General features: G+C 39.0%; 1 protein-coding gene across 1 annotated transcript in view; it reads right to left on the bottom strand.

The window, feature by feature from the left end:
• Positions 1-4,036: 4,036 nt before the first annotated feature.
• The window catches only part of SINHCAF (SIN3-HDAC complex associated factor), a 35,060-nt gene continuing 16,775 nt past the window's right edge, over positions 4,037-22,321 (bottom strand). The window contains exons 2-6 of the mRNA XM_083366785.1: positions 22,029-22,212; positions 20,737-20,836; positions 13,299-13,425; positions 9,620-9,770; positions 4,037-7,499 (exon numbers count right to left, since the gene is read on the bottom strand). Of these exons, the coding sequence (XP_083222911.1) occupies positions 7,337-7,499; positions 9,620-9,770; positions 13,299-13,425; positions 20,737-20,836; positions 22,029-22,156 (669 nt within the window). The 5' untranslated portion in view covers positions 22,157-22,212 and the 3' untranslated portion in view covers positions 4,037-7,336. The remainder of the gene's footprint in view (positions 7,500-9,619; positions 9,771-13,298; positions 13,426-20,736; positions 20,837-22,028; positions 22,213-22,321) is intronic.

Below are 22,321 nucleotides of genomic sequence, written 5' to 3'. Positions count from 1 at the left end.
ATGCAATATAATCCTACATAAATGTAAGTACAATTGGATGACTTCACTGCCAAAAGAAATATATTTTCACCACAAATAACCTTCCAGCTAAAGTGAAAATAATTTAGAATTTAACAGTAAACAGTAAAACAACAGAAAAAGTGTTGTAAAAGTCCAGCAAGGAGTTATAAAATAGGCCAGAAGCCAACTAGTCATAAATCAAGACATAGTAAAGCTTCAAAAGATGCAATTAAAATCCAGATGTGATTCACACACACACACACACACACACACACACACACACAGCTGAAGGAAAAGTTGACGAGATCAGACCTTCCCACCTGAGTTCCTTACCAAGAACTGCAGCCATCAAGACCCCCTCTTCTCCAGGGGGCATGAGTCCTTCCTAGTCTCCCCTTAAAAAAACAGGGAGCAGACCCACTAAATAGCCACCTTAGGTGGCAAAATCAGCTGTTCAACAGCAGGAGAAAAAGAATTGCCTGTTGTTCAGCATGCCATCTTGTGGGAGGAGTTCCCTGTTAATATTTTTTGATCTTTTGGCAACCTTTGATAGCATTAAAAATGGTACAATGGAACTATTGTAGAAATAAGGGAAATTATGAAATATATGATCAGAGACCATATTAATTGCATTTATTTTTAATTATGTAATTAAATAACTCGGGCAGGGTGGCTCAGCAGTTAAAGCCTTGGTGGAGCAGTGGGCTAATGCCTCCTTAAGTAACACCAGCTGCCTGCAATTAGTGTAGGTTCGCATCCCACCAGGCTCAAGGTTGACTCAGCCTTCCATCCTTCCGAGGTAGGTAAAATAAAGACCCAGATTGTTGGGGGCAATAAGCTGACTTTGTAATAATGCCGCTTGGGGGGGGAAAGCCCTAATAAGCAGGCATATACATAGAATGAAGGCTACTGCTATGCTTGTAAGCCGCCCTGAGTCTTCGGAGAAGGACGGGATATAAATGTAATAAAAATAAAAAATAAAAAATTAAAGACACTGAGTTTGTCTGCTGGAAAGCTGACAGTATGGGTTCAAGACCTGAGCGCTGCATAATGGGATGAGCTTGTTACTTGCCCCAGCTCCTGCCCACCTAGCAGTTTGAAAGCATGCAAATGCAAGTAGATAAATAGGTACCACTTTGGTGGGATGGTTAACAGCGTTCAGTGTATAGTTATACTGGCCACATGACCATAGAAATGTCTTTGGCTAAGAAATGGAGATGAGCACTGCCCGCTAGAATCACACACACCTGAAAAGGGGAAAAATCTGGAAAGGAGAAACCTTTACCTTTAATTAAATAACACCACTGTTTTTATAATTTACCTTATTTGGAGCTAGATCATAATGTTGAATGACAGCTGTATGTCAAATGCTGTATGTCCGCTTTAATGTGGATTTAAATGGTGGGAATACTTAAGGAATATTGCATTTATTTTATGTAGAACTTTGTAAACCATAAGGACTAAGCATATACAAATTATGGAATTTACTTCAGTGTTAAGAGAATTACATATACTTTTTTTTAGCACAGAAGATGCTTTTATTTCAGGTTGCAGGTCTTCAAATGGCTTGTCAGGGTTAGGGTTAGTGAAGCCAGGTAAAATGCTTCAATTTAATTTTAAATGTAATTAAGCACAAATAAATACACTGAATATTAGGAGTCCTTGGTGCTTTCTGAACTTAGTTGTTTTCTTGCAAACGTTTCATTACTAAGTAACATTATCAGTACTAGTGGCTGATGATATTACCTGGTTTAGGTAATGAAATGTCTGCAAAAAGACAATTGAGCTGAGAGTACCAGGAACTCATTTCAATCCTGAGCTATGAATATTCTCCTGGGACATTGAATATTAGTTTCCATAAGTTTTCTCATTGTATAACAATAATGAGGCATTGGGGATTTCTTAATGCAAACTGCTCCATCTGGTGGTTCTTGAAAATCAACTGATTCCAACAACAATAGTGTACTTTAGAGAACCATGGCATGTTTTGAAAATGTAGCATGTGAATTGATAGTCCTTACAGGTGAAACTCGAAAAATTAGAATATCGTGCAAAAGTTCATTTATTTCAGTAATGCAACTCAAAAGGGGAAAGTAATATATGAGATAGACTCATTACATGCAAAGCAAGATAGTTCAAGCCGTGATTTGTCATAATTGTAATGATTATGGCTTATAGCTCATGAAAACCCCAAATCCACAATCTCAGAAAATTAGAATATTGTGAAAAGGTGCAATATTCTAGGCTCAAAGTGTCCCACTCTAATCAGCTAATTAAGCCATAACACTTGCAAAGGGTCCACTGTGCTTCATTACGTCCAAGGTCAATGCAGCCGTCTACCAGATTTTGGAGCACTTCATGCTTCCTTCCGCAGACGAGCTTTATGGGGATGCTGACTTGATTTTCCAGCAGGACTTGGCACCTGTCCACACTGCCAAAAGCACCAAAACCTGGTTCAATGACCGTGGGATTACTGTGCTTGATTGGCCAGCAAACTCGCCTGACCTGAACCCCATAGAGAATCTATGGGGCATTGCCTAGAGAAAGATGAGAGACATGAGACCGAACAATGCAGAAGAGCTGAAGGCTGCTATTGAAGCATCCTGGTCTTCCATAACACCTCAACAGTGCCACAGGCTGATAGCTTTCATGCCACGCCGCATTGAGGCAGTAATTGCTGCAAAAGGGGCCCAAACCAAGTCCTGAGTACATATGCATGCTTATACTTTTCAGAGGTCCAATATTGTTCTAGGTACACTCGTTTTATTGATTGCATGTAATATTCTAATTTTCTGAGATTGTGGATTTGGGGTTGTCATCATAATCATCACAATTATGACAAATCACGGCTTGAACTATCTTGATTTGCATGTAATGAGTCTATCTCATATATTAGTTTCCCCTTTTAAGTTGCATTACTGAATTAAATGAACTTTTGCACGATATTCTAATTTTTCGAGTTTCACCTGTAGGAAAAAGAGCAACGGTATGCATGGACAGTGAAATAAAGCAATAAAGCTTAGCAGCTAGATCAGAACCATTCTAGTTTTATTAAAAGAAAGATATCTCCAGACAAGAGTACTCATAGTCTTGACAGTTCTTCCACTGTAACTTATTTTTCACAGCATCGATTTTTGGTAATTTCAGTATTTCTTGAGGGAACAAATTCAGGTCTGAGAAATTTGTGATACATATATCACACAAATACATTACATTATTGGCAGAGATTGCTTGCTATCTTTGTATACCGTAGAAACAGCATCGATGACTGTTTTCCTGCATCTAAGGAAGCAAGGAATTCAAGTTCTGAATCAATGTTTTAGCACTGGCAATTCACCAGATAAGGAAGACAGACAGAAGTGTGATCCTTATATGCCATAAGATATTCCTGCTCAGTCAAAATGTGAACTAATAAATGGGTTCAATTTCTATTAATAAAAATGAAAATTGTGATCAGGAACATTTAACAAGAACTTTACTCAGGAAAAGTCCCTCCCCAGTTTTTGCCATGATTTGAGAAAATGGACTGCAAACCTAGCTTCATTTCAGAGTCAGAGCAAAAATGCCAATAAGACTATCTGTTCCAACATTATGAGTTCCAGGTACCAGATGCGTTCAGGAACCCTCTTCTTTTCTTGCCACAATTTTTAAGTGAATCACGGCAGTTGTTAAATTAGTATCAAAGCTGTTAAGTGAATCTTGCTTCCACACTGACTTTTGCTTGTTAGAAGATTGCAAAAGGTGTTCACATGAACCCAGGACACTGCAACTGTCATAAATATGAACCAGTTGTCAAGCACAAATGTAAATCACATGACCATGAGGATGCTGCAACGGTCATGTGAAAAATGGTCGTCACTTTTTCAGTGGTATTGTAACTTTGAACAGTCACTAAAAAAACTGTTGTAGGTTGAGGGCTACTTGCACTGTAAATAGCCATCAAGACGGTTAATGAATTGTCTACCATTTCTTGAGTATCTCTTGGAAAATTCTGAGACCCCCCCCAAAACTTGTTTTTTTGTATCACAAATATTCAGTCCTCCACTCTATGAATCAATACCTAGAATACGGAGTATTAAATTGAGCAAGCTTAATCATAACTCTCTTGTGCCTTCTACTCGCTTTTCAAAATAGCTGACACCCATGAGATCACTAAAGTCAACAGCAGGAAAGAATACACTTTCCCCCCCTAGAATAAATCTATTTATTCATTTATTTGCTTGTTACCCTAGTTTAAAAAAAGGTTGGATTACAAGTATATGAACAATATAAAAAGTATAAAAACAGATTCCATAGATTTCTACTACATTGATAAAAGTGCATAACTACATACAATTCATCTTGCATTACTACTTGAGGAAGAGGGAAAGGGAGGAACAGTCTGCTGTAGTAGTAATAAATAAATAAATACAGAAGAGGAGATGATCCATATTATAGTTACATATACGGTAATTCATACTGTAATTGTAAATGCACAGAAATGTTGACCAATATTGATTAGAATAAGTATCAACCAAGAAATCAAAGAAAGATAACCAAGATGCCTACATGCATCCTTCAGAGTTTACCAACTCAGCAAAACTGCCAAGGCATTATGTCAGTCTGGGGGGAAAAACTATTTTATTCTCCCTTTAGAATAAGTCTATTTACAATAGGGGATAGGGACAGAAGAAAGGCAATTAAGGGTACCCTATAAAAGTAGGAAGACAGTGTTTTATAGTCATATTTTATGTAGCACAACTAAGATTTCATTTTCAGTAAAAAAAAAACCAGGCACATTCTTCATAACAGCGCACTGCAGAATCAAGTCAAAATTCTCATGCTATTCAAATGAAGTAAAACAAAAATTGAAAGCAGCAGAGGGAAACCATTATTTTGATCCCTAAAAGCAGGCAATCACCTATTAGCCACGTTTAACAGAAAGCTGTTCCTGGGTAATCAAGAGCTTCAGTAAAAAAAAAACAACAACAAAAAAGCAGGAATCTTAATGCTTCAGTTTACTTTTTCTGAAGCAATTCGGACAAAAGGCAAGAGCCTTAATGAATTTCACAATAATTAACTACAGCGACATTGCCTAAAAGCAATGTTGGGATGTGTAGGAACTTGGAGTCATTAAAGGGACTCACACGGAAATGTTGTGGGGGAAAACAGATAACTTGTTTTTCAAGTTTTTGAGTCATGAGATATTGATATCAAATTAGGGGTAATCATTAGGGATGTTAACTAAGTAGCTCTCTTTTGGGAGTCGGGGCAAAGAAGGAGCTACAACAGCTGGAGGCACTTTTGGATAAGGAGAGGCAAATTAAAATCCCAGGAGGCGTAGCAGCTGGGACAAAGATTCAAGAATGATGAGTAACATTTACTATGGCTAGGTTGCATGAATGTGTATGTGGGTTTCTCTGCAGGCATTCAGTGAATCTGTGAAATGTTTTAAGAGAATATATTACATAATTCAATTTCTCCAAGGCTGGTGTATGGGCTCCTGTCATATCTAGCAAGTCTGGTCAATGGTTGATTCCAACCAATAGTCAGGCTGAACTACTGGTGTGGAAATAAAAAGAATACCATGAGTTGCTATAAACACATTTATGGAGGATATAATTCAAAATATTAATTTTTCATTTTTCAAATGGCACAGAAAGCACCTTCAGCTATTTAAGGTGAGTGATGGGAAACAATTAGTATTGGAATGCTCCTTACTTAGATAAGAAATAAGTCAACAATATATATAGAGAGAATCCAATAGAGAGAAGGGAATGAAAAGAACTAAACCTGAATTTTGTCAACATGGCTTTCCTTTGAAGTTTTCAAACAAAAGGAAAAACTTACTAAAATATGTGGTATGGTTCTAATCCCAAGGGCCATTTGAAGAACTAGTATTATGAATGGATAATAGACAGCTTTTCCCACTCTGAAAAAGTGGACACAGGTTTATATCTGTAAGGTACTGTAGCATCATTCCAAGGGAAATCTATCTGGTAATTAAAGAAGGTTTTGTCATTATAGCACTGTGTTTACTTCATATTACTGTTCAATCCCTGTGCAAATGGAAAACATTTCTACTATGGCTTTTCTATTGGAAAAATAATATATGGATCTCCAGGTGGTATTGAGCTCCTACTGCAGTCAACTGCATCTAATCTGCCCAAGAGTTAAGGATCATGGGAGCTGCAATTTAACAGCTGAAGGACCACCTGTTGCCCATCCTAAAATATTATGAAGAAACTGTTTCCTTGCCCAAATTACCTGCAATCTTATTTGTGGAGAAAATTATGATTTAAGATAGTGGTACCACCCCTTGGTCTGATCCACCTTCACACTGCTACTTTTGCCTGTCAAATGCATCCTGTCTATTCACACATACATTCTTACTATCCAGAAATACTAGGTCAAGTTAAACATCTTTATCATTGCTGAAGCATCAGTAGTAAGAAATAAGAACTCTGCAAACTTTACATCATATACATGGTAGAGAAGTCTTATATAAGCTTCAGTATCTAAATTCATGCCATGGTTCTGCCTTGCTAACATGGCCACCCTCTGGAAATGCAAGCCTTTCAACTCCAGAATTCCCAACTATATAAAGCACAGATGTCAAACTAGATCGTGTCACATGACATTTCGTGTTTTTTTCCTTTGCAGAGCTGGGGTGGGCATGGCCGCCAGTTTGATACTCCTGATATAAAGGCTCCAAATACTGAGAATTGGAAGAGCAGAATAGATGAAGGACACTACACTGGGGAAGAGTCATTGTGTTTCCCCTCCACATAGAGAGAAAAAATGTTTACCTAAAATTTATCATGCCAGGCGGGAACACTGCTTATGACAAAAAATACATACTCCATTATCAGGGGTGTCTGCAGAGTATGATTAAAAAAAAGTAAAGATGGCAACCCTAATAATGCAATAGAAGACTCTTCTTTTTTATCAATGTTACACATAAAAAGAGGCAGAGCTTTGATTATACTACTGTGGCCACCACCTCTTTTTTTAACCATACGCTGCAATCACCCCTGCTCGACATGGTCAACAGCCTTCCAGCCATTCACTCCGAGACAAACAGGGTGGGAACAAGGCTGAACAAAGATGACACACAGCAGCTTTCAGCTTCATTATGTGGTCTAGCCCATTTCCAATATTCCTTAGTCTTTTTCTGAAAAGATATATCAAGGGACTCTGAATTAGTAGAATTGATGCAGTAAAAAAAAAATCAACAGTTCAAGGGAAAAAATTAAGTCTTTTGGCAGCATAGCAGGTCTCCAAAGTAAAAGGAAGGCCACTTCAACAGATGGAAGAAGAGGTTTCATCTGTCCCCCTCTGCATCTCTTTAAGGAAGTCACCACTCTTCTTGATTGGTGATGGTGGAGGATGGAGGAACTGGCGGTGGAGACTTCTCGGTTGCAGGCTGCTTATTACGACAGCAGGGCTTGAAGAGATGGGTGTCTATAAGGACTTCTCCAAAGCGGCCTTTGTAAATAATTCCACAGCAAACCTTTTGCCTTCCAGGGGAAAACAAACTGTTACTACACACATAATTTATTAAACTTGTATCTTGCCAGACTCTGGATGGTTCACAGCAATCCAATAAAGAAATTGCAATAAAATCAATAAGGCATAAAAGGTAAAGATTAAAAATGACAAGCATGATGAACTGGGGGGGTCTTAAATTACCCTTGCAAAAGAACCAGATCTTCATGATTCTTCTAAACAACAGCTGATTAGGGGCCATATTTTAAAGATAATTTAAAAGTAATTTATATGTAGTTATTGGACTGTTCTCACTGATGGACGTGTGTGCTTTTTCACATTTGCCTAGTTTTTACAATATTTGTTTGTTCATATTCATCTGGCTGCCCAATTTGCAAAATCAACTCTGGGTGAGACACATGGTTAAAAGCAACAATGCAAAATGGAAATGAATAATGATACACACAACAATGGTGCATGTATCCTGTATCAAAGGGGGGGATGTTTATTAGCCAGCTTCTCACAAAGCCTGAGTCTCATTAAAGCTTAAAAGGACCCAAGGTCACCCAGCTGGTTCCCTGATAAGTACACACTAGAACCCTCCTCCCAGTCCAGCATCTTAATTACCACACCATGCTGTTTTCCTGTTAAAGTCATGATTAGACAAGTATAAAACTCTACTTGGAGATCCTATGTGTTTATAGCACTCCTAATAAAACAAAAGGCTGTTATCAGTATCATGTTGGGGGTTTTTTTGAATCAAAGGCAACAACTCTTAACTTTTAGCAAAATGATTACTCTGTGGACCTTCTCCTGATCTAAAAGCACTACTTAATTCAACCATAAAGAGCACTGCCAATGCCGTCCACCCCCCAAGGTTTGTTGGAATGAAGTACATTTTTTTCTTTATTTTAGAACTGTGCCAAGCTTATTTAGGCCTATACTACATTTTTTGTGTCTTCCCTATTGGGGAACATGCCAGCAACCGGTCTGCACAAACAAGCAAAACCCCATCTGTGGGATGCAGGCAGTATGCAAAAACACATCCGCTCTGGTCCGCAGAAACTTTTCTCCATGGCACTGGTCCCCAGTGCCCAAAAGGTTGGGGACCTCTGCTATAGATGGAAGGTAGTCAAGAGATTACGGTACTATCCTGGGTCTAAGACAGTTCCCATCAACATACAGGTAGTCCTCAATGTACAACCACAATTGAGCTCAAAATTTCTGTTGCTAGGTGAGACATTTGTTAAGTGAGTTTTGCTCCATTTTATGACCTTGCCACAGCTGTTAAGTGAATCTGACTTCCCCACTGATTTTGCTTGTCAAAAGATTGCAAAAGGGGATCACATGACCTAGGGGACACAGCAATGGTGTGAACCAGTTGCCAAGTATCTGAATTTTGATCATGTGACCCTGGGGATGCTACAAAGGTGATAAGTGTGAAAAATGGTCATAAGTTACTTTTTTTAGTGCCATTGTAACTTTGGACGGTCACTGAATGAATTGTTGTAAGTTGAGGACTACCTGTATCTTGCAGCAAGAAAATCCATGCATTTCTGATATCTTCCTAATCCCCAACTCTTTTTACAGAGAACTTGTCCTTGCTAGACTTAGCAAGCATTTCCGATGACATGAGTATGCAACACTAGCTAATCTTAAAGCATGAATGTGATTTGCAGATCAATACACCTGTTGGCTGTTGTCAGAGCATCCATCACTCCTGTCCAAGAAAGGATTAATACTGAAAAGGGAAAAAGTAGCCTGAAGACTAGAGTTTTACTCTTAAGACAACAACAGGCCTTGTGACCCAATTCATGCTCTGCATGATATCCAGTTACTTTTACCCACTTGCCTAAACAGCAGGTTGAGTCATCAGCTGTCTGCAAATGCTGCCTAATTGCTGAGGGAACGGAAGCAACAGAGCCTTGTAATTAAGATTACATTTTATGCAATTATCTGCGTTTCTAACTTCTGTCTCTTCCTGAGTTCCCTCTCCTGCCTACCTTCTCTTTTGTCAAAAGCCAAGTCTCCAAGTTCTTTTCAGGTATGGTCTTGCTTTCATAAATTTCTACACACACACACACACACACACACACACACACACACACGATCTTACTAGAAATAATAGGGTACACAAATGGGGTGTTTTTACCTTTTCCAGTATGTAAGATCCAAGAAGGAGAAGACAGGTGTACGGCTTGAACCCGGTGCCATCTCAGTGTCTGAGCCATCGTCCGATTGGTTGCTATAGCAAGGCGAATGGGCTGGAGAGTTACTTGAGGTAGTGCTGTGAGCATCAGAGTCTTATAGGAAGAAAGGAAACAGTTACATGAAAATAAAAGGCACACCTTGATTTAATGGACAATTCAGGGAGAGGAAGTGTCTGTTATTCCCAAATGTTCATTAAATCTGAATTTAATGTCATGTCACTTAACGTCATTTGTGTAATAATGCAATTATACAGATATGTTATTAGGAAAATGACGTAAATCAAATTAATAAATGTAAATGAACTATACTTGGACTCAACATTAAATACTCTTTTAGTCACCAAATGATGCTTGTCCAATTTACTTCAGATATAACATTTAGTTCATAATTTCAATAGGAGATCCAGATGCAAACTTGTGTTAAATCAAAGTTTTACCCTACATAACACTGTTTTTAAACCCAGAAATGTTTACCAGAAATGGACTCATGACTTTGTATGCATCTTTAATTCCTAAAGAATTTCAGCTTTCATTTGCAACTTAACATGAAAAATTAAGATTATCTCCATATAGTTTTAATGTGACATACAGGTTTTCGACTTCCGGTCCTGCGCAGTTGTGCAGCACTCGAAGGGTTTGGGGCTCTGCTTTATTTTAAGCTGTTTGTAAACAGCACATTTGAATCTGATTAAGAACATCAATTTTCTCTATCCAACTTATCAACTTTCCTGAAGAAAAAAAAATCCCAAGAAGCAAAAAACCTCCAAAAGTGAAGGAGCGGGATCTTTGCCCCACCCTTTTACTAACAGAAGCAGCGAATTAAACCTTTTATGGAGGACAAAAGCATATTGAAATGAAATGACTATAAAACTAAATTTAGATAAGTTTGAAATTGCTGAATGGTTAAGATTCTCATTTTAAAGGCAATTTGTTCATTTTGAAAATTTGAAAAATAAACCAGTGCTGTCATCTAGTAGTGGATGAAGACTATGACAGCTACGGTTTTCATACAGGACTTAGCAAAATCTGGAAAAAACTAATTTCTACTTGTGACCTTCAAAGCTCTAACAATAGAGAACAGCTGTGACAAAAAAGAAAACAATCTGGGCTGCAGACAAAGAGGGACATTAGGGAACAATTTTTTTCCAACTTTCTGGATTACAAGTATCTACTTAACTCTGACCCCAAAGGTGTTTGCAGAGAAAAGAAAACTTGGATTCTTGATCATCATGGAAAATCAGACTTATAGGAAGAACTTATCAAGAAAAAATAAATATTTTTCAAGAGGAGACATATGATATGTTGCAACTAATTCAAATAACTATGATTTCAAACCACAAAATCCAAAATAACTTTGAAAATAAATATAAACCAATTCATCTCCAATTTAACTTTACAACAACAACAAAAATCCCAGAAAACAATAGAGAAGGAAGAGATAAAGCAGATAATTGAATACAAATTTGAGGATAGAGACTTAAGGATGGAACCTAACAAAACAAAGAAGTATGATTTAACCCAAGTGGAATTTTTTTTAAAAGAAATACTGGATTTGGAAAAGACAACTATTTGATAAGAAAAAAGATTGGACAAAATGGACTGCAGAGGTGTCAGGAAAAACACTACAACTGAAGAGACAAAAAATGATAAGAGAAGCAGAGAGAAAAAGAAAGAAAAAGATTTTCAACAAACATGAATGGGCAAATGCTTCTTACAAAGATAATGTACTTGACTTACCTTTTATATCTACAGTAACACTTACAAGCATATGGAAAGATTCTTTGATTCAGCAGAACATATTAAGAAAGATACTGGGCAAAAGAAAAAGGCTAAAGTGAAAATTAAGAAAATAGACGATGGGACCTATCAGAGAGAATATTTAAAAAAGAAACACCTATTTAATAATATGATTAAAGAAATAGAAAGATTTTGGATATGAATTTTATTTTCAGAGGGAAGAGCCCCTCAAGTAACATAGTACATTTTCTTCTTTCTTCTTATTTTATTTCTTTATATGAGTAATATAAAAGAGTTGAAATGGCTTATATAAAGGAAATGTTTTAGATATTTAAAGGTGATTGACTTTAAGAAAATTACAATGTATTAAAAATGTTTTGAATAAGAGTTAAAAGACTAGAGGACTATATTTATTAAATGGAATATTTAAAGATGAAATATATTTTTAATTATGGTAAAAAAGAACAGAAAAATTTTGGAAATAAATATTAGCTTATAGGAAACGGATTTTAAGTAGCATGCTATCCTTTTATTTTATTTTTTTATTCTTATTCTTATTTCGTTTTTTAGTCTTATTTATTCCTTAAGGTAAAAGTATTGGTATGGCTTACATAAGAAAAAATAGACTTAAAATATTTAAATGTAATTAACTTTGAGAAAATCTTAACCAGTAAGAATGTTTCGAACATAATGGGAAAAACAAATGTAAACAAGAACTGTAAACAGGATCTATGATGAGGCAAACAGAATGACTAGATAGAAAAGAAATATTATATTGATGTGATTATTATCTGTAGAAATATTAGATAATTTTTTATACTCAGTCGTTATTTACCAAAACAAAAAGAATTGTATTAACTTAAGGTTGGTAAAAGAGAACATTAACATTATGGGAAAAAGAGGAAATCATGTAAAGTTATTATGTCGATTATAGATTATAGAAACCAACTGTTAGTGAATGTTTTTTAAATGTAAACCCAGACAACACACTGTTTACCAAATATTAAGGTGACTATGTTAAAAAGTCAATAAAACATATTTAAAAAGAAGTTTTCATTTCTTAGGGCAACCACAAAGGCTATTTTCTTCCTGTTTTTTCTTCAAACTATTAATATTTAATCCAAACCTTAAAATTTGTGAAAGACAAAACAATTGAAAGTAAACATAAAATTGTTACTTCAAACATACTGACTTATTCCTTTTCTCAGATTTGTTTTGGGTAGCATAAATATGGCATAGTGAATGATTATTGTTAGCCTCCTGTTTATATCATAAATTATATATAATGGTTTGGAATAAACAGGTATTACCTTTTCTCAGGTCATAAAATCAGCCAGATTGTGTTTGCTCAGAGAAATTTTCAATACGAGGCTGCTCATGAGAATCACTGATATTCAAATATCCTCCAGAAATTGTCTTTCACTTGGGTACAAAAATAAACTGACAAAATAAATAAAATTCACACATCGTGTGACTGTGAACCTACTTTCAAAGGCAAGATGTAAAAGCTGAGACTGACTATTAAATATCAAGAGTCAGTAAATTGAAAGTCTTCCTTGGCAACTGAAAATACGGTTAGGCTATTACCATCAGATAAGGAATCCCTGCGGATTTCACTCCACTAGTTGTGGGCGATTAATAAGGGCTGGTGCTCCTCTCCATTTCACCAAAGTGATACCTATTTATCTACTTACATTTGCATGCTTTCAAACTGCTAGGTTTGCAGGAGCTGGGGGCAAGTAACGGAAGCTCACTCTTTCATATGGTGCTTAGGTCTCAAACCTCGGCTGCCGGATTTCAAGCAGACAAGCCAAAATGTCTTAACCACTAAGCCACCCGCACCTCCCACATCACATTAAAAAAATCCATATTAACAGCACATACTGTGTCGCTTTAACTCTTTCTGAAGTTTGCTTATTTGATTGCTCTTCATCCTGTTACTAGGTAGAGGTTTCATCTTCTTTGGCTTCAGTGTTGTTTTAAGACTTGGTCCAGCCCTTGCATCCACCACCTACAGGAAGGCAACAGGCGAACTTAGTGCCATCAGGAACAATAAGGTCTACACAGATAGATTTTTAAAAATAGGAAAATATGCTGATTTGAACTTAAAGAACTGGATTTCCAAAGCTAAAAAAAGAAAAAGAAAAAAGAGGAAAACTGAATTTCTTTATCAAGCCTATCTAACCCAATACAAATTTGTGACTGGTACTTACCAAGGAAACTAAACAGTTGGAAAGTGTGATATTTTATTCAGAAGTTGTTCTGCCATTGGATTCTGACAGTGCATATTGGTTTATATTGGTTTTACAGACAACACAGGCTTATCTAAAAAGGTAAAGGTTCCCCCGCACATGTGTGCTAGTCGTTTCCAACTCTAGGGGCCGGTGCTCATCTCCGTTTCAAAGCCGAAGAGCCAGTGCTTGTGGCAAGGACGTCTCCGTGGTCATGTGGCCGGCATGACTAGACGCCAAAGGCGCACGGAACGCTGTTACCTTCCCACCGTAGTGGTCCCTATTTTTCTACTTGCATTTTTACGTGCTTTCGAACTGCTAGGTTGGCAGAAGCTGGGACGAGTATTTTATTCAGCCATTCCCTCTCTTCCGAGATACTAAAAGACTCAATGGAAAAGGGAACCAATACTACTTTAAAGAAAAATGGATTCATTTTCACAAAATAGTGAAGTGCTAATATATAAACTGGAGCTCACGTTTGAATTTTCTTCTGTAGCAGAAAACAATTGTTGATTTTGTAGTTCCCAAACTAATATGCTCACCAAACCAGAGTTATTATAGTTTCCAAATGTTGTAAACCAGTTACAAGAACAGCTATCTAGTAGAAATAGATATGTATGTCTCTGGGGGAAGAGACGGTAGGTATACACGAGGAAAATATTCATAAAATGTATAGTTAATGAAAATAGTGTCCAACGCATTATCAGAGAAAAACTGTTTGCAAAAATATTTCCAAGTTTCCAAATATTTCCAAGTTTTATTAGGAAAGAGATGTTTAAAAATATGTATTAAGTTTCATACAAATTGTAAGAAAATTAGAATAATACAGAAACTGGACAAAAATTTAATAAGCTAAAATTCTGAAACTGAGTGAAACTGAAGTTTGACAGATTAAAGACTATTTATTAAGTAGTTATTATTTAATGAGGGTAATTAGGACGGGCATTTCTGTCACTAAAGTGCAACATTGTGTGTGACCACACTGCTTAGTGACTGTAGTTCCTGGTTACTGCTAAGTAAATCATCACAAGTCATTAAGCAAGGATCTCACATGACTGCAATTTCATGCCAAATTCCCAATTAACTGTGCAAATCGCAATCACATGATTGTGGGATGCTACAACACTGCAATACTTGAAAGTTTGGGTCAGTTACCAAATCACCAGATTACATGACTGCAGGGAGACTGCAATGGCCAGAACTCCAAGCACTGGTTGCAAGGATCCTGTGTTCAGGACTCTCGTTAAATCTGAAGTTGCTAAACAAGTGGTTCATAATCAAGGACCATTGTAATCATTCTCGCTATACCTATTCACCCTAATATAGAAAGATATTTACTACAAGCAACATTCCAGCTACTGCCTACAATCAGGAGTATTATGGTCTACTTACAGGTAGCTTCATCTGTGAGAACTAGACTGTCAATCAGGGATTGTTCAAGCCAGACTTGTTGTGGCTTATACGACACATGATCTCTCTGTCACCACCTTCCTCATGTTTATTTAACCTATTAGACTCCTATGAGTCATAGCAACAATAAAGGCAGGTAAAGACAAAGCCAGAATGGCAGCAGCTCTAGGCATGTTGAGAACTCAGTAAAAGAGAAAAATACTGGATCACCAATCTTGGCTTACACTACAAGGCACAGATCTACCTATTTTACTTGGAAAGTCTGAGGTGGCCAGTTGAAAAACTCCTGTGAGGATAAGTAAGAATTTCAATTATTCCCCTCAGAGCTGCTACATTAAGAAGCTTACAGCTTACAGTTCAATGATCACAAAAAGAAAGATCAGCGCAGATATGAGAAATCTCGCCAAAGTTAATCAGGTCTTAGATCATGCAAGCACATAGACAGACAACCTGGAATCCCATATATAGTAACATCAGCTGCCTGCAATTAGTGCAGGTTCGAGTCCCACCAGGCTCAAGGTTGACTCAGCCTTCCATCCTTCCGAGGTAGGTAAAATGAGGACCCAGATTGTTGGGGGCAATAAGCTGACTTTGTAATAATGCCGCTTGGGGGGAGCAAAAGCCCTAATAAGCAGGCATATATACATAGAATGAAGGCTATTGCTAAGCACATTGATTTGTGCTTTAGATTGTAAGCCGCCCTGAGTCTTCGGAGAAGGGCGGGATATAAATGGGATTAAAATAAAAAAAATAAAAAAATATGTCACTTGGAATTGCATGAAGCAAGTAAGAGGGCAAATCAATAGCCCCCTTTAAAAATGCAAATGTAAATGCACCCAGCAGGACAGCTTGCTGTTTAGCTTCTCTTTCCAAGCATTACCGTACCCTGAGGAATGAAGTAGTACAGTAGCCTCATGTTCTTACCATCACCTAGGCCAGGGGTAGGCAACCTCGGCTCTTTTGTGACTCATGGACTTCAACTCCCAGAATTCCTGAGTCACCTGACCATGAGTCATAAAAGAGCCGAGGTTGCCTACCCCTGACCTAGGCTTATTATACTAGAAATGGGATTATTATATAAATTGCTAAAAATGGGCTTTACTTGGGGTTGCCTTTGAAGACCACTCAGAAACTTCAGCAGGTTGAAAATATGGCTGCTTGATTACTGATCGGCCAGTCCTGGTTCAGCAGAATTCTGCCCACCTCAGAGAAGCTGCACTGGGTCTCAGTAGGCCTCCAAGTACAATCAGTGGTCTGGTAGTTAGTGATAACTACTGTAGAAAGCATAAGGAATGGCCTTGAAGGACAAGAGGAAGAGCAGCTACCAAGACGATGATCAGATAAATAGGAAACGAGTCGAGCCAAGAAAACAATTTATGAAAATGTTTCAGACAAGCCTCTGCCTCGTTCACACAGAGAATGGGAGGGATGGAAGCATATTCAGACTTGTAAGATTCTGTTACTGTAGCTGTAACAATAAAAGTAATCCTGACCCTTCCTTCCTTCCTTAATGTATTGGCTGTCCATCTTACCACAAGGTAACTCTGGGCGGCTTATAATCATAAAAATCCATATACATTAAAGCATAAATAAGTAAAAACCCACTGTTAACGTCAATTACACGTGGGGTGAAATGGGGGTAGGTGGGATCTGTTGTTACTTGATCCACCACCTCCACTGTGCTGTTCCCCCATTGGGGCCCCAGTCAACTAGCCGAGCCAGGTCTTTAGACCCTTACTAAAGAATAGGAGGGTTGGAGCAAATCTCACATCGGGGGTCAAGATGTTCCAAAGGGCAGGTGCAACAGCAGAAAAGGCCCTTCTCCTGGACTCTGCTAGCCAGAATAATTGCGCTGATGAGACCTGCAGCATTCCTCTTCTACTGGCAGGAGTGCATTGGCATTGGTTTTTTAGTTAAGTCTTCCTTGTAGAGCTGACAAAACCTCAATATGGCTTAATTTTTCAATTATGAGACTGTCCTTCCTGAACAGAATTTACTGTTCAAGCGGTGGTGGCGCAGTGGTTAGAATGCAGTACTGCAGGCTAACTCACTGCTCACTCCAGGAGTTCGATTTTGACCAAAAGTTGACTCAGCCTTCCATTCTTCCGAGGTCGGTAAAATGAGGAGCCAGATTATATGAGCCTTGGTGGAGCAGTGGGCTGATGCCTCCTTAAGTAACACCAGCTGCCTGCAATTAGTGCAGGTTCGCATCCCACCATGCTCAGGGTTGACTCAGCCTTCCATCCTTCCGAGGTAGGTAAAATGAGGACCCACATTGTTGGGGGCAATTAAGCTGACTTTGTAATAATGCCGCTTGGGGTGTGTGTGAAAGCCCTAACAAGCAGGCATATACATAGAATGAAGGCTACTGCTAAGCTTGTAAGCCGCCCTGAGTCTTCGGAGAAGGGCGGGATATAAATGGAATTAAAATAAATAAAAATAAATTATTGGGGGCAATATGCTGACTCTGTAAACCACTTGGAGAGGGCTGTAAAGCACTATAAAGGGGTATATAAGTCTATTGCTATTACTATTACTGTGCAAGGAGTGATCTATTGGTGATCCAGAAGATGACAACAGAGACAAAATTCTCATATGGAATCTTCTGGCTCCTGAACTGAGGACGGCTCTCTTTTTAAAGGCAGTCTGGAAATAAGTAAAGAGCATCTTTTTGCCCAGTTTCATCAATAAAAGTCAACATGGGTTTGTCAAAAACAGATCATGCCAGACAAATCTTATTGCATTCTTTGACCAAGTGACAACATTAGTGGACCAGAGGAATGCTGTAGATATAATTTACTTGGACTTCAGTAAGGCATTTGATAAAGTAGATCACAACCTACTACTTGATAAGATAGAAAAATGTGGGTTAGACAGCATCACCACCAGATGGATTCGTAGCTGGCTGACAGGCCGTACTCAGCGTGTGGTCCTCAATGGAACTGCATCTACATGGAAGGAAGTGTATAGTGGAGTGCCCCAGTGCTCTGTTCTGGCCCAGTGATCTTCACATCTTCATCAACGATTTGGATGAGGGGAGTTTAGTCATCATCTGACGGAGAAAAACGCTCAGATCCGGGCTGGTTTTGACTCTAACTGGGCAGAGTCTGATGTGGAGGAATCGGACGGTCTTGACCATGTTATCTGGACTGAGTTCGATCCTGTTTCCCCTGATGATGTGGACAGGATTATGGGGAGGCTGAGTTCTACCACCTGTTTATTGGACCCGTGTCCCTCCTGGCTGATTTATGCAGCTCGGGAGGAGACACAGAGCTGGTTCTAGGCAGTAATATATATAAATTCCATTTATATCCTGCCCTTCTCCGAAGACTCAGGGCGGCTTTACAAACTTAGCAGTAGCCTTCATTCTATGTATATGCCTGCTTATTAGGGCTTTCACACACCCCCAAGCGGCATTATTACAAAGTCAACTTAATTGCCCCCAACAATCTGGGTCCTCATTTTACCAACCTCGGAAGGATGGAAGGCTGAGTTAACCTTGAGCCTGGTGGGATGCGAACCTGCACTAATTGCAGGCAGCTGGTGTTACTTAAGGAGGCATTAGCCCACTGCTAATATCTGCCTCTTTGAATGAGGGTGTCTTCCCCGCCACTTTGAAGGAGGCGGTGGTGAGGCCCCTTCTCAAGAAGCCTGCCCTGGACCCAGTGACTTTAAACAACTATCGTCCGGTCTCCAACCTTCGCTTTTTTGGCGAAGGTTGTTGAGAGTGTGGTGGCGCATCAGCTTCCTCTGAGACGCCGCAGTAGGATACCATGGTCGATGGTATCAAAAGCCGCTGAGAGATCTAATAGAACTAGGACAGAGGAACAACCCCTGTCCCGAGCCTGCCAGAGATCATTCACCAGCGCGACCAATGCCATCTCCGTGCTGTACCTGGTCCTGAAACCCGATTGGTACGGGTCCAGATAATCAGTTTCCTCCAGGAACAGAGGAAGATGATGCGCCACCAAAAAAGCCAACACAGTGCTAGGCTGCATTAACAGAGGGATAGAATCAAGATCAAGTGAAGTACTAATACCACTTTACAATGCTTTGGTAAGGCCACACCTGGAATACTGCATCCAGTTTTGGTCACCACGATGTAAAAAAGATGTCGAGACTCTAGAAAGGGTACAGAGAAGAGCAACAAAGATGATTGGGGGACTGGAGGCTAAAACATATAGGGAACGGTTGCTGGAATTGCGTATGTGTAGTTTAACGAAGAAAAGGGTGAGGGGTGACATGATAGCAGTGTTCCAATATCTCAGGGGCTGCCACAAAGAAGAGGGAGTCAAGCTATTCTCCAAACACCTGAAAGCAGGACAAGAAGCAACGGATGGAAACTAGTTAAGGAGAGAAGCAACCTAGAACTAAGGAGAAACTTCCTGACAGAACAATTAACCAGTGGAACAACCTGCCTCCAGAAGTGGTGAATGCTCCAACACTGGAAGTTTTTAAGAAGAGACTGGACACCCATTTGCCTGAAATGGTATAGGGTTTCCTGCCTGAGCAGGGGGTTGGACTAGATGACCTCCAAGGTCCCTTCCAACATTATTATTGTTATTATTATTGTTGTTTTTGTGAACTTCCCAGAATTTGATGGAGAAGGTAGCATATAAATGATGTTAAGGAAGAGTGAAGAATAAGTAGCAGTTTCATACCTGAGACACAGGCATGTTCCAAGTAGGAAGAAAGGATATGAATCTCCTCATAACTGAGGAGTTTTACATTCAAAATAAAAGCAAAACACATGTTCAAAATATTGAAAGGGGCTCTATGATGAAACTTGTAGGCTGTGTAAATCACAACTTTCTATTGGTGTTAATGGCAGGAAAGCCTCCTGTTTGTCCTCATCAACTAAAGATCCACCTGTGTGGTCCCCAAGCAGCCTTTTTCCAATCCTAGGTCCTCCATGGCTGTTTGACTCCAAATTCTCAATTCTCAGCATTGCCTTATCTTATCGGAAAAGAGATGGAAGGTGGAATTAGCATAGAGTTGTTACACAGCCACAAGCAGTCCAAGTCCAGCCCCCCCCTTAATTCTAGTGATCCTTACCTAGCACCATTTAATGCTGACTGTTACTTGACTAGATTCTTGTTTATAGGCAGGCTTGACAATAAATCTACTGCAACTGCAATCATTAAGCAAGTCTGACTGCAGTCCTGATGTGGTTGGATAATGCCAGGATAGGAAAACTGCCCTAAAATATACCCTTATTTGGCAACTTGAATGTAGCCCTCTCTTATTAACACAGGGGCTCCATTGAAATAACAGACTTCACTTGGCTAAAATGGGATTCACTAGTTATGTTGTATGAAACCATGCACTATGCACACACATGTGCTTATTTGCCACACATACATTGGGTACAAAGCTCTCTCTCTCTCTCTCTCTCTCTCTCTCTCTAATTCTGGGAGTTAAAGTCCATCCATCTTAAAGTGGCCAAGGTTGAGAAACACTGATCTATTGCATCCACATTAAATAACTGATTATGTTCTGACTACATTGCCTCTTCTGTTTAAAGTAGTAAATTTTCCTTGGCTTTAACTGTTAAATTATTTCGTGTAATGCATAACCATATGTATTAGAAGAGTGAGATATACTTGAATGTGAGCAATGCATCCATATCTATGAATAAAAATAACATAAAATCACTTCATAATTACAGTTCAGGAACTCACATGATTCCAATTCTTTTTTGATCCTGCTGGCAGCTTTTTCCACCTTTTCACCAGAAGCACACAAGCATTGCAGATATCTCCTGAGCGAGCTTCATGCAGACTGTAAAGAGAAGACTATAAGTCAATTACTGCAAAGAAGCAGCAAGGAAAAACAGCTACATGTGCGCACATACACACACAGAGATGCTTGACTTTCTACAAGAGGCAACATTCCAAACTCAAATGGTTATCTTGGGGTTAGCTTGCTATGATGGGACCACTTGCAAAAAACATACTTTGAGATAGTTATCTGAAACTGAATTACATTAAATTAAGCAAAGCTGGGAGACAACCTTGGAGTAGATAACCATTACATTTTAACAATGTATTAAAGAAAGGCCTGCTCCTCTTCCTCTTATTCTCTGAGATCTTCACATGGGGTAGAAAATCAGGAAAAATAGTGTCAAAAAGGTCCTTTTTCAAAAGGCAACTGAACTTTGGTTTTTTTTTTAAGACATTTCACTTCCCATCCAAGAAGCTTCTTCAGTTCTTCAGCTTTTTCAGTCAGAACTGAAGGAGCTTCTTGGAAGGGAAGCGAAATACCTTCAAGAAAGAAAGTCCAATTGCCTTTTGAAAAAGCACCTTTGGGTCAACCATGGATGACTGAAAATCTCCATAGACATTCGGGGAAAAAAAAATAAGTTAGCAGATCAAAGCACTAGGCTCTACTCTCTTATTTGCTTGCAGGATTGCCTCTGGGTCCTACAAATGCACCTCACTGGGATGAAACAGGACGTTCTGGAGATTATTTTGCCCTCTCGAAAAGGCAAGGTGACTTATCATTAGCACCACAGCAATCACTTTGTGGGGTCCAAATGAGTGCCTGGCCCACCAAGAGTCTTATAGGCTGATACAGGGCCACTGAGCCCCCTTGAAATCCCTCTTCCAATCTTCAAACTCAGAAACCAAGGATGAGATATCCCAATTTTCAGCCGGCTGGGAATTACTGCTTTGTCCTTCAGGCGGTTACCTTGCCCTTCTTCCCACACAGACAACTCTTATCTGCCAAATATTTGTAAATGCATGCAAGGAGGCTGCATCTATCCTCCAGACTTCCATGCTAAAATTAGCTGGAAGCAAACCTCCTTAAGTTCAGAAACAGACAAATTTCTGAGATCTTTGCCAAACGCAAAACATGTGGCATTTTTCACATTGGGGATCAGCTCTGGTGGTAGGAACTCCATGCGCTGCATTCAACGTTTCCCCTCTGCACAGCCACAGAAAACGTTAGGCAAAGCTACTGCAACTCTTACCTAAAACAATTCTGGAAGTCTTTTTCGTATCGCTTGCTGTCCGTGAAACGGGAGCTTGAAGACTTGGCCCTGCAAATACAGCAACCCTCCAAACTGCGATACATCTTCGGTTTGTGAAAGCCAAACATTGTTCCGTTCTTCCTTTTGTCTGCAGGGTTAACAGGGGGAGGAGGGGAAGGTTGAGCTAAAATTAAAAAAGGAGGGGGGGGAAACAAGGAAGACACCGTGAAAAGATGAAAAAGAAATCTCCTCCAGTTATGGTTCTGCCAACTGACACTCTGCATTGCGATCAA

This window comes from Vipera ursinii (assembly GCF_947247035.1).
Source record: "Vipera ursinii genome assembly, chromosome: 6".
Lineage (NCBI taxonomy): Eukaryota > Metazoa > Chordata > Lepidosauria > Squamata > Viperidae > Vipera > Vipera ursinii.
Note: the sequence above shows the minus strand (reverse complement) of the source record. Positions and strands in the feature narration are given on the sequence as shown.